This window comes from Nannospalax galili, unplaced genomic scaffold (assembly GCF_000622305.1).
Source record: "Nannospalax galili isolate Female #2095 unplaced genomic scaffold, S.galili_v1.0 scaffold1189, whole genome shotgun sequence".
NCBI classification, from domain to species: domain Eukaryota; kingdom Metazoa; phylum Chordata; class Mammalia; order Rodentia; family Spalacidae; genus Nannospalax; species Nannospalax galili.
The window spans coordinates 2483538-2495982 of record NW_008360313.1 but is presented as its reverse complement, the minus strand read 5'-3'; the positions used below and the strand labels follow the sequence as shown (position 1 = coordinate 2495982).

General features: G+C 44.7%; 1 protein-coding gene across 17 annotated transcripts in view; it reads right to left on the bottom strand.

Moving 5' to 3' along the window:
- Positions 1-12445, bottom strand: part of Gpr161 (G protein-coupled receptor 161) — a 63777-nt gene that overhangs the window by 23510 nt on the left and 27822 nt on the right. For all 17 annotated transcript variants that reach the window (XM_029559503.1, XM_029559502.1, XM_029559507.1 and 14 more), the window contains one exon: positions 8751-9168. In XM_029559503.1, coding sequence (XP_029415363.1) covers positions 8751-9124 — 374 coding nt within the window. In that variant the 5' untranslated portion in view covers positions 9125-9168. The remainder of the gene's footprint in view (positions 1-8750; positions 9169-12445) is intronic.

The window sequence follows — 12445 nt, the reverse complement described above, 5'->3', positions numbered from 1 at the left end:
AGGCTTCTAAAATCAGCACCTTCACCCAGCCCTCCCCAGACAAGTCACAGGCTGTACCCCATCACACAGCTGGATGCCAGAAAGGAAACAGTGTGCAGGTTGGCATATCAGAGCCCACTTGGGAGTGCAGCTACCCTTGAGGCCTCTTCAAGGGTCATGAGGATCATGTGGCAGGCCAGATCAGTTATGCTGTTGCTGGCGTTAATCCCTTAAGATCAGTTTTCACAGGAATCATGAAGAACCAAATGATGTCTAAAGACCATAAGTTTCACTCATTCTAGGGACATTCCTGAAAATCTGCAATGTGCCAAGCACTGGACTGTGTCCTGAACACACAGGTGAGAAGACACTGGGGAAGGCAGACCTCTGGGAGTGGGAAAGGAGCATGCTGAGTCCTCATGCTGTAAGCAGAAGTTCTCACTATGTGAGCAAGAGTTCTCACCCTCATTTCACAGATGAAGACTCAAAAGCAGAGAGAGACTAAGTAACCTGCTCCAGGGGCTGGAGAGATGTGCTCAGCAGTTAAGAGCACTGACTGCTCTTGCAGAGGACCTGGGTTTGATTCCTAGCACCCACTCAGCAGCTAACAGCTGTCTGTAACTCCAGTTCCAGGGGATCTGGCACCTTTTTTTCTGACCTCCACAGGCATTGCATGACACGGATGCATTTACATAAATGCAGGCAATACACTCATACACATAAAATTAAAAAATAATGAAAAAAAATTTTTTTGGTCTTTTTGAGACAGGGTCTCCCTGTAGCCCCAGCTGTCCTAAAACTCACTATATAGACCAGGCTGGCTTTATATATTTTTTAAAAAACTTGCTCCAGACATGTAGAAGAAACAAGTAACCTGATTCTATGGTCCCCAAGACATGTGTTCTGTAATTCCTTACAAGCCAAGTTGTTCCAGAGTCCATAGGTGGTTCCCATCATTCTCACAGAGGAAGTAGGCGAGTTCGAGTTGGCAGACCCTTAATCTAGATGGAAGGGTAGAAAACCCTTCCTAGAGGAGGTGACACTTGGTTCTGGGTCTTGAAATGTTGCATGCACTGGCCAGTGAACAGCCCAGGTGGAAAGCTGGACATGTAAGCAAATGCTAGTTCCATGGAGACATTCAGTCTAGTTCAATCAGGCAGGAGTACCAAATTCAAGGAGAGGGGAGAAGAAATGCCAGCTGGGTGGGTAGAACCTGGGTAGGCAGTACCTTGTAGGTCCTTCTAGGGAAAGGTGGGAGCATTCAGACCATGGGGTTGGAAGTAAACCATACGCTCCCCTTTCATACACTTGCTCCAAGGGAATGCTTCTGACATGAACAGGACTTTCCCATGAGGGCAAAGTGTGGGATGGTGTAGCCACATTGATGCTGCCTGGTACAGACAGGATGTTGGAAAATAGCTATAGGTATACTGCACACATCACCTATGAGGCTGTCTCCTCCACCTGGACCTTTCTGAGTCTACCTTCAGCACAAGGCTGATCAGCCACGTGCCCCTTGGAGGAGCTGCTCCTCAGTCAGTCATCCTACTCGGGGATGAACTTGGTGTCTTTTCAGGGTGAGCTGCAAGTTAAGGGACAAGTCTTAGTCTGGAAAGAGGGTACTCTTCTTTCTTGGGGGGCTTTGGGCCTGAATATGGGGTCCTGTTGTGTCTATGGTGTGACTGCAGGATCAGTGTCCAGTGAACAGGCTAAGGTGATCATCATCTTACACCGATACATGGTTTTCATCTAGCAAAAGCCATGCAGCCAGGTAGAAGAGGCATGCCCTTGGAGCTGGGAATCCCTAAGGACAGATGGAAATTCTACTGTCTACTAGCTATGACCCTGGGCAGCTGATTTAATGTCCCAAGAGCTTCAGTTTCTTCTTGGAAATAGGAATCATACAACCTCTGTCCTAGGAATGGATAGAGCAGAACATATAAAAAGCCTCCCTGAAAGCATGCTGGGGAAGTGGCTCGGTGGTAGGGTTATTGCCTGTAGCATACAAGACTGTAGGTTCAATTCCCAGTGCCACCCCAAAAGAACCTCCCTGGTGCCTTTCCTGGAATGGCAGTGTGGTTTGGCCTATTTCCTTTTTTCCTGTTGACCTTTCCCCTTCCTCCTGAGGAAGGAAATCCTCAAACTGCTCAGGCTCCTGCCCAGCTTCCATGGGGGCAGTGGGCACTTCTGACTTCTGGATCAAGCCAGGATGCTTTCCGCTTTCCAGATGACAGTTGAGCTATGGACCTTGGGGACATCACCCAGACAGGTGAGACATGTGAGGAGTTTGCTAAGTCGGAATGAGGGCTACTTCTAGGAAGGCTTCCTCTACTTTTTAATAAGATATGAATCTAAAGAGCCACACATGGTGTCTGTGGTGATTTGAATGAGAATGTCCCCCATAGACTCCAAGTATTTGAGCATTTTGTCCCCACTTGGTGCTGCTGTTTTGGGAGGTCTTAGAAGGTATGGCCATGCTGGAGGAAGCACATCACTGGGGGCAGGCTTACAGAGTTCTTAAGCCTTGCTGGATCTCCAGTCACTCTGTTTCCTGTGCCTACTTGAAGATGTGAGCACTTAGCTTCTGCTCCTTCTCCAGCCACCTCTGCTGCCATGCCTCCCCACCATGATGGATTCTTGCACCTTTGGAGCCGTAAACTCACCTTTGGAGAGTTTATTTAAAACTCTTCCTTTTCTGAAATTCCCTTGCTCATGGTGTTTCTATCATATCAACAGAAAAATAACTAATACAGTGCCATACACCTGTAATCCCAGATTTCTGGAGGCTAAAGCAAAAATATTATGAATTCAAGGCCAGCTCGGGCTACAATAGGGAGACCATGTCCTCTGACAAATTTCTTCTGGCTATTCTCAACACCCAGTTACTACTTTAAGACAAGACTTTTCCTTTATTGTTACAAGTGGTATTTATGTCACCTACTGACTAAGGTTTGGGTCTGGGCAACTATTGTGAGCCATGACAGTGATTTCTCCCTTCTGAGTTTTGCTAGGCTAGCCAGGGCTTGTCAGCCCAGTGCTGGCTCCCCCGATGTCTTTCTGAGAGTCATAAAGGCTGCACAGGCCACAGCCCTGTGTACAGGCATGCCCTCCACAGGTTACTTTGCTTTTAGTTCTTTTTTTTTTTTTGTTTTTTTTTTTTTTTTTTTTTTTTTTTCTTTTTGAGACAGGGTCTCCCGGCAGCCCTAGCTGGCCTCAAATTCACAGAGATCCACATGCCTCTGCCTCCCAAGTGCTGGGATCAAAGGCATATGCCACCTGGCCCAGCTATGATAAAACTTTTTTTTTTTAATTAAATGCCTGTTTTATGCACTTAATTATTTTTTTAAATATTTTATTTACTATTTTTATTTTACGTGTATGAGTATTATGCCTGCATGTAGGTAAGTGCACCCGTGTCGTGCAATGCCCGCCGTGGACAGAAGAGGCTGTTGGATCCCCTGGAACTGGAGTTACCGACAGTTGTTAGCTGCCATGTGGGTGCTGGGATTCGAACCCGGGTCTTCTGCAAGAACAGTGAGTGTTCTTAACCACTGAGCCATCTCTCCAGCCCATGATAAAACTTTTATATACATTAAAAGCACAAATCCGCACGCCTGTCAAGAAAAGAGGCAATCCTCCATTCCCTCCAAAATGAGTTTATATATTCTGATAGCAGACATGAAACTCTTTCTGTAAAGTGAAATCTCACTGAGGCCTAGTTGTAGGTTCAAAGGAAAATATTTAACAAAAGAGCCCCATTCCTCCCATGGGTGAACATCAGCTCAAAGAGAGGGGTTTCTTTTGTTTTCTTTTAGTTGTGTTTTGAGGCCCTGATCTTCCTTAGAACTTCCCAAGAAACTTTGAGGATGGCACATCTGGCTGAAAACTTGCTTTATGTGAAGGGACACCAGGTGTTTAGCTCTCTTGTCATGCCAACAGTAACTCCTGTTTGGGAAGATGCCTTCACTAAAAACATGAACAAAATCTATGCCAGCTAGAGCTCGCTTGGGGTGAACACATTCACTTACATTGAACAGTCTCCTACAAGCACCAGTGATTGCTCTAACCAGCAGTCCTGCTGTCTAGCTACGTTCATGTATTATGTTCTATTTTTAGAAATGGAGTTGATGAGTCCACCCCAGTGTGGAATGAAACTATGAGAAGCATTTTAAATGGATCTGGCTCGCTAGCAACTTCATAGCTAAGTTAGGAGTGGCCATACACTCAAGACTCACTTGTTGTAACAGACTTTATTCACAGTGTAGCTAGCTCTTCCATGGTAGAACGACTGCCCTAGTTACCTAGCTCCATTTGACTAGTTTAGCACTGTGATATTTAAATGCTGATTTTCCCACCCCGTCAGCCATTCTTCTTACATTCTGCCTTTGCTCTCTTGTTATGGGCTCATCTGTTCAACTAATTCAACAGACTTTATTTCTAGCACTTGGGATCGGATTCAGGGCCTCACGCATGGTAGGCAAGCACTCTACCACTGAGCTACATTCCCTAGTGATTTCTTTCACTAGGAAGAGAATGTTTTGATTCTCAACAAGACTTATTCTCATGTGAGAATGATTCCTTCCCCTGGGACTATTTAGCAATGTCTGGTGACATTCTATGCTGTCTCAACTGAGGAGATGTTGTTGCATCTTGTAGGTAAGGCTAGGAAGCTACCATATAACCTATAACGACAGGACAACACACAGCACCATAAACATTTGTCCAGTCTCAGAAGTCAGTGGTGCTGAGCTGAGAAGCCCTGAGCTATGCTGACTGGCTGCTGGGACAGCGCAGACTTTGAGGCACCGTGGATCCACTGAGAATCCTCCATTTGGCATCTCAGAACTGGGGGAATTACTTAACATCCATGTGACCTTGGGCAAATACACTCGCAAGGTCTTAGAACTTCACCATGACCATCTGAAAAATGGGGACCAATAGGGTTGTTATAAAGGCGAGCTGAGCTGAATGTTGACAGTGTGGTGCAGTGACTGGCCCATGACAGGCATGCAGCACACAATAGCTAAGATTATGACCAAGCTATTGTTTTCTGTTCTACTTTCTTAATCATACAACAAACTCTTTCCACTATTTCCTGTTACACCTCTCTCCTCCGGGTCCCCATTTATTTATTTATTTATTTATTTATTTATTATTTAACGTGTATGAATACATTGCCTGCATGTATGTAAGTGTATCATGTCTGTTCAACGTCCACAAAGGCCAGAAGAGGGCATTGGATCCCCTCGAACTGGAGTTAGGGATAGTTGCTAGCTGCCATGTGGGTGCTAGGAACTGAACCCCGTCCTCTGCAAGAACAGTGAATGCTCTTAACTGCTGAGCCAACTCTCCAGCCCCCTCATGCATTTTTTAATACTGTTTCCTATTCTCTGTTCCCTCTGACTCTTTGTAGCATATATAATACATAAAAATGGTAACTAGTCTAGTCAACTTATGTTTTCAAATCACATTAATGTCTAATAATTTTTAAAAAATCACCTGCCATTAACATATCTAAAGACACTATTTTTTAGTATTTTATTTTTATTATTTTTATTTTATTTTATGTCTCTGAGTGTATTACCTGAATACATGTAAGTGCACCCATGTTGTGCAGTGCCCCCAGAGGTCAGAAGAGAGCATTGTTTTCTGCCATGTGGGCGCTGGGAATCAAACCTGGGTCCTCTGTAAGAGCAGTCAGTGCTCTTAACCACTGAGTCATCTCTCCAGCCCCAAGACACTAAATTTTTTATGTAACATACATTTTAGTCACAAAGATCTGTCCAAAGCACTGTGAATCCTTCTTATGATGATGGAGGAGATGAACCATTTCTTCAAGACAACCAATTTACATCCCCTTGGAGCTAGGAGTTCTACAGATTGCTGGCACTATTTACCAAGCACTATTCACCTACAGACTGTGCTGCAGAGGCACAGAGGACCGATTTTCATTTGTACCTGAGCTGCTGCACCTCGCTCTGTGTTCCACAGGATCCGAGAAGGGATATTTAAAAAGTATTAATTAATTTATTCTTATTTTATGTATATGAGTGTATTGCCTAGATGTATGTAAGTGCACCCATGCTGTACAATGCCCACAGAGGACAGAAGAGGGCATCAGATCACCTGGAACTGGAGTTAAGGACGGTTGTTAGCTGCCATGGGGGTGCTGGGAATCGAACCTGAGTCCTCTGCAAGAGCAGCCAGTGCTGCTGAGCCACTTCTCCAGCCTCCAGTATCAATTTTAATAGAAAGTAAAATGACAATAAGACCCAATTCCTCTCCACTGCCAGCAAACCTCTAAAATCTTTTTCCATGTTATATAGCTCTTCTTGGTAGGCTACCAGCTTATAGCTGCTGAAGACATCTGTATAACTTTTGGAAGGGCAACTTGCCTTTTCTACACCGAGTATCTTCAAAGTGTGTTTTACTGAAGATGCAGCAATTCCACCAATGGATGTGCTCACCAGAGTGCAATAGGGAGCTATTAGGTAAAGCCACCCAAATTCAGCAACAGGGGACTGAAAATTACGAACCCATCACAGATGGACCACCACATGAGCACTAACAATATGTTCTCCACAGTTATCACAGGAGATGCTCATGATCACACACTAAGTGACAAAAGCAGAACACCAGACCAATCATGTCATGAGTCCATTTAAAAGATGTAGTCTTGGGTTGGAGAAATGACTCAGTAGTTAAAAGCACTGGCTGCTCTTGCAGAAGACCTGAGTTCAATTCCCAGCACCCATGTTGGCTCACAACCACCTGTAACTCTGCCTCCAGGAGATCCAACACCCTCTTCTGAACTCTGTGGGCATCTGCACTCACACACCAACACACATATACATGTAATTAAAAATAAAATATGGGGCCGGGCGTGGTGGCACATGCCTTTAATCCCAGCACTCGGGAAGCAGAGGCAGGTGGATCTCTGTGAGTTCAAGACCAGCCTGGTCTCCATAGTGAATCCAGGTCAGCTAGGGCTACAGGGAGACCCTGTCTCAAAAGAAAAAAAAAACAACAATCTTTTAAAAGAATATACAGTAGATAACTAAAAATTATAAGAGACAAATTCATTGAAAACAGTGTCTTCCTGATTACATTCTTCTTTCATTCCTTAGATTTATATTAATTTATTATTGGGTTTTTTTTTGGTTGGTTGGTTTTCTTAGACAGGGGCTCCCTGGAACTTACTATGTAGACCAGGCTACCCTCAGTTTCACAGAGATCCAGTTGCCTCTGCCTGGGATTAAAGGCATGCAACACCCTGCCCAGCTTGCTTTTATTATTGGAAAACAGACATTTCGATGCTAACTTACTCATTTTGACCCATGACTCCATTCATTCTCTACACAGCCATGGGGGTCAGGAATTCAGCCTTAGGATCCAACGAAACTGTGCTTAGGATGACCAGTCCAACCATGATGAACATCCAAAGGAGTCTGGGGACTTGTGTCAGCTGGTAACAACGTCCCTAGCTAGCCCCCTCTATGTTTTTCCCGGACCCTACGACTAACTCCCTCCCTCCCTCCCCAATTTCCAGAAAATCACATACATGTCACTCCACTCTCCTTGTTATGAAGTGACTTTTACCTATGATGAATTAAGGAACTATCAGAAAAATCCTAATAAATGAGGGCTTGGAACCTTGCTGCCAAAACCCACCTGGGACTTGTACAACTAAATCTTCCAGCACAATGCAGGGCTCTGAAGAGCCTGCTGTGCATCTAAGGAACATGGCCAGTGGCAGTATTCTTTTCTGAGCACCACTTATACCAAGGGTGGGAGCAGCTAGGTTGTAAAAGCTCCCCCCAGGAGCCACTGTCTGTTTCCTGAGCTATCTTCCTTCCTTCCACTCCCCTGGCCAGTCCTGGCCTGACTTCACAGAACAGAGGAGTTGAGGGAGGTACGAGGCTTCTATCTGGATCCACCAGTCAAGGTAGGGCCAAGACCAAAGCAAGACATGGCAGGCACATGGCAGGGAGAGGGCAGCTGAGTCTGAAGCCCTGGGACTCAGTTCCTACTCTGACATCCCACTCTACTCAGCTCTTGTTTCATCTGTAAAACAAGAATTAGAGGTTTCTAGGCATGTTTGCTAAAGCAATGGGCCTTCTTTTTTAAAAAAAATAAAATCATGGGACTAGAGAGATGGCTCAGTGGTTAAGAGCACTGGCCGCTCTTACAGAGGACCTGGGTTCAGTTCCCAGCACCCACATAGTGACTGACAACCATCTGTAACTCCAGTTCCAAGGATCTGAAGCCTTCTTCTGGTCTCTGTGGGCACTGCACACACATGGTGCACTTATATACATGTAGGCAAAACACTGATATATATATATATATATATATAAATTTTTTAATTAAAATGAAAAAAAGAAAATCACAGTCATATCACTTAACAATAAGGTTGCATCCTAAGCACTGTTTCATTTGATGATTTTGTTCTTATGCAAACACCATAGAGTATACTGACATAAAACTTAGGCATTAGACCTACTACACATATAGGTTACATGATACATACCATCACATATACAGTCCATCATGGACCAGAACTTCGTGTGTGCACTTCACTACAAATGCAATACAGATAAATACAAGCAGAAGTGCTCCAGCTAAGGAGATGAAGGCGAAGCAGAACCCAGCTTGCTCACCCACCTCAAGAAGAGGCTTCCAGAGCTTCCCTAAGGAGCCAAGATCATTTGAAGTGGATGGAGCAGAGATCCCTCACTCTGCAATCCTCCAACTCTCTGAGGCAAGCTTACCGGTCGATGGCAATGACTCCAAGAGTGAGCATACTGGCTGAGCTGATCAGCAGGTAGAGGAGGGCAGAGAAGTTGCACCAGACCACGCCAAAGATCCATTCCCTCCGGATGGAGCTAGTCACCACGAACGGTAGCACCAGCACGGACAGCAGGAAGTTGGACAGGGTCAGGCTGAAGACAAACTTGTTGCTGAGAGTAAGGAGGTAGGACTTCTTGTACAAAGTGACCACAATAACCAGGTTGCCCAGGCAGACAAACACGGTGATGATGATGATGGCGATGAACTCGGTGACAACGGCGCCCCCTTCACCACCCTCCACAGCAGTGAGGTTGCTCAGCTCTTTCCTGTAGCCGAGGGAGGAGTTGAGGTTCATGGTCAGTGGACCTCAGGATACGGTGAGCAAAGCATGCTGGACAACTGCAGAAACAAGGAGACCCAGAGGTGGAAAAGACTCATCAGATCACATCACCTCCACTTTGGGAAAGAAGGAGCTGAGGTTTAGTGAGGGTACTTGCCGCACATTACCCAACTGGTCTGGAGACTCTTCACCAGGCTTTCCCATGAAAGTTCTATAGAATTAGCCTACGTTCTATAATTTCTACTGTGTAAAATTGTGTGAATGACTATTCCCTCAGACTAAACCCCTGCAATAGTCTCTGGAATGTCTCCCAAAGACCCATCTGTCAATGCTTTAGTCCAGAGCTTGGCACCAACTTGGGAGTGGGGGAAAGTGGAGCCTTTAGGAGACGAGAACTGATGAGAGATTTTTGTCACTGGCAGATGTACTCCTTAAAGAAGATTATGGGATCCTGGTCCTTTCCTCTTTCAACTCTTTGCTGACTGGCTGCCAAAAGGGATGCAGCTCAGCTCTACCATGTGCTCCTATCATGACATGTTGCTTGCCACAGGCCCAAAAGCAATGCGGTTAACTGACCCTATTTGGACTAAAACCTCTAAAGCTTTGAGTCAAAATAAACTTTTCCCCTAAAAAAAAAAACAAAGCTATTTCTCAGCTCAAGCAGATAAACCCCAGCAAAGAACTGTGGAAATAGGTAACAGGCTCCCAATCTCGATCATTGGCAGCTGATTACTGCTGGCTGAGGAAGAGCTGATCTTCTTAAAGGAAGGGACTCTAGATAAGCTGCCTAGACCCCAGGGAATGAATTTTCACTGAAGGACATCTGGGGACACTACCTTGACTTGATAGGCCTTAACAGAAGTGACAGAAAGTATGGATTCCGGCGGGGGGAGGGGAGCAGGGCTACGGGAGGGTACCAGTGGGGGAGGAGGGTATAAAGATGATTAAGACTGATTAAGATGTTCTATATGAAATACACAAAAATTCAATAAAAAAATTTTAAAAAATTTATTTCTCATGTAAATTGAAGCCAGAGCCCAGCAAATGCTAGGCAAGCAATCAACCATTGAACTATACCCCAACCCAAGTCTACACTTTAAACAAGCAGACAGGAGCAGGTAGCTTGTCCCAAGTGTTCTAGGGGGACACCTTGCTGATTGCTGCTTTAGACCCTTGCTCCTTAGGGTGGCTTCTCAGCCAGCAAAATCATCATTACCTGGGAACTCATTCATAAGAGCTATAGGCCACCCTGAGTTAAGGAATCAAAATCTGCACTTTAACCCCATTTCAGTGGATTTGTATTATACATTAAAGTTTGTCAGTAAGATTATTGTAGGAATCATTCCGGGTTCCCTGAGCAGGTTCCCTGAGTATAGGTCACTCTGAAACATGGTTATTGCTCTTATCAGACAGAGTGAGGGAGGTAACGATGCTCTCACTAACTGTAGATGGGGACATGGTGGCGTCATCTTGGTCCATAGATAACACTGTCTATAAGGTACAATCATTGCTCTCAGGAAACTGGCTCAGGATTTTGGCTAAAGTTCAAGGCTGACACATTTTAACATAAAATCCTGCAGACTAAAGTGTTTCTCCAAAACTTTTCATCTACTTTAATCAGCCAAAAACTTCCACAGATCCCTTCCCATTCTCCACCAATAGAAAAAACCATGGAGAAGGGACACAGCTTTTTGTGAGGGAGCCAAGGACCCCTGTGCCTAAGTTACCCCAGCATAACAGCAGGACAGTCCCCTCACCCTCCATGCCCAGGCACCTTTGCCACAGGGAGCAGCCCTTCCCCTCTCAACAGTCCTAGGGCCTGCTGGAAAGGTGCCCCTCAGCCAAGCTGTCTGGAGCAGGATTGGGTCATGCAAGCCCCTCAACCCCTGGATAGCCTTCCCTCTCCAGATTAACCTTTCCAACTCCCAACCATTTGTCACCATGGTGACTAAAGGCTTTGTTGAGCCAGCCTCCCTTTAGTGCTGACTCAAAGATGTCAATGGCCCTCCTGATCTGAGGGAGGAGGGGGTCTCTCAAGCTGAACATACCATTCTGCATACTGTCTAGCCAATGTCAGGTGCAAAGGAGCAACTGTATTCATGACCAGGACCAATTATCTTCCAATATTCACTCTAAGAATACGTTCTTCTTGCAGCAATTATATCACCCTGTTGAGTTTATATAAGTATGTGGTCAACTAACACCCAAAGCTTATAATACAGGAACTTCTGTGAAGGCAGATGTCCCCAGTCTTGAACATACGGAGTTAATGTTTCTAAGCCTTAGTACAAAACATTATTTTTACTAAAGTTTGCTTTGTGCATGACTACATTTCCAGGTTGTTAAAATATTCTGAATTTTGATTCAGTTATACAACTTCATAGTTCTTCCAGCTTTGTGTCATGAATATGCTTTGTAGGTGTGTCGACTATGTCTTTGCAATGCTCTTTAGGGTTTTTGTCTTTAGTTGTCAAGTTCTAGATTTTGTTGCCTTTCATAAGTATATTATTACTTAGTATATCAAAATAAAACTGTCACATAAGCATATCATTCTTAAATAACTGTGCTAGCAGTAAGAAAACAGACTTGGCCGGGCATGGTGGTGCACACCTCTAATCCCAGCACTTGGGAAGCAGAGGCAGGCAGATCTTTGTGAGTTCAAGGCCAGCCTGGTCTACATAGTGAGTTCCAGGACAGCTGGGGCTACAAGGAAACCCTGTCTCAAAAAAGACAAAAAAAAAGAAAAAAAAGAAAAGAAAACAGATACACACACACACACACACACACACACACACACACACACACACACACCTGTAATTGTAGCACTCAGGAGGTAGAGGCAGGAGGACCTGTTGGAAAGTCCAAGGACAGCCTGGCCTACACGGCCAGGAACAGACTTTGAATCATGAGCCAAATGTTAACGGGAGAAAATATTTACAACTTTATCACAGATAAAGAATCAATCATTTGCATTTATAAACAATTCTTTTTAAAAATATTTAATTCCTTCCTCTGTGTGCGTGCGTGCGTGTGTGTATGTGTGTGTGTGTGTGTGTGTGTGTGTGTGTGTGTGTGTGTATGTGTGTGTGTGTTTGTGTGCACGCGCTCGGTTGTGGGTGCCCACAGATGCCAGAAGAGGGTCAGATCCCCTGAAGCTGAACTTACAGATGGTTGTGAACCACTCAACTTAGGTGCTGGGAACTGAATTCCAGTCCTCTACAAAAGCAGTAAGTGCTCTTAACTGCTGAGTCATCACTCCAACCCCAACAATTCCTTTGAAAGAAAAAGGATAAAACAAGAAAAATGGATAAAACATGTACAAAAAAAAAAAAACTA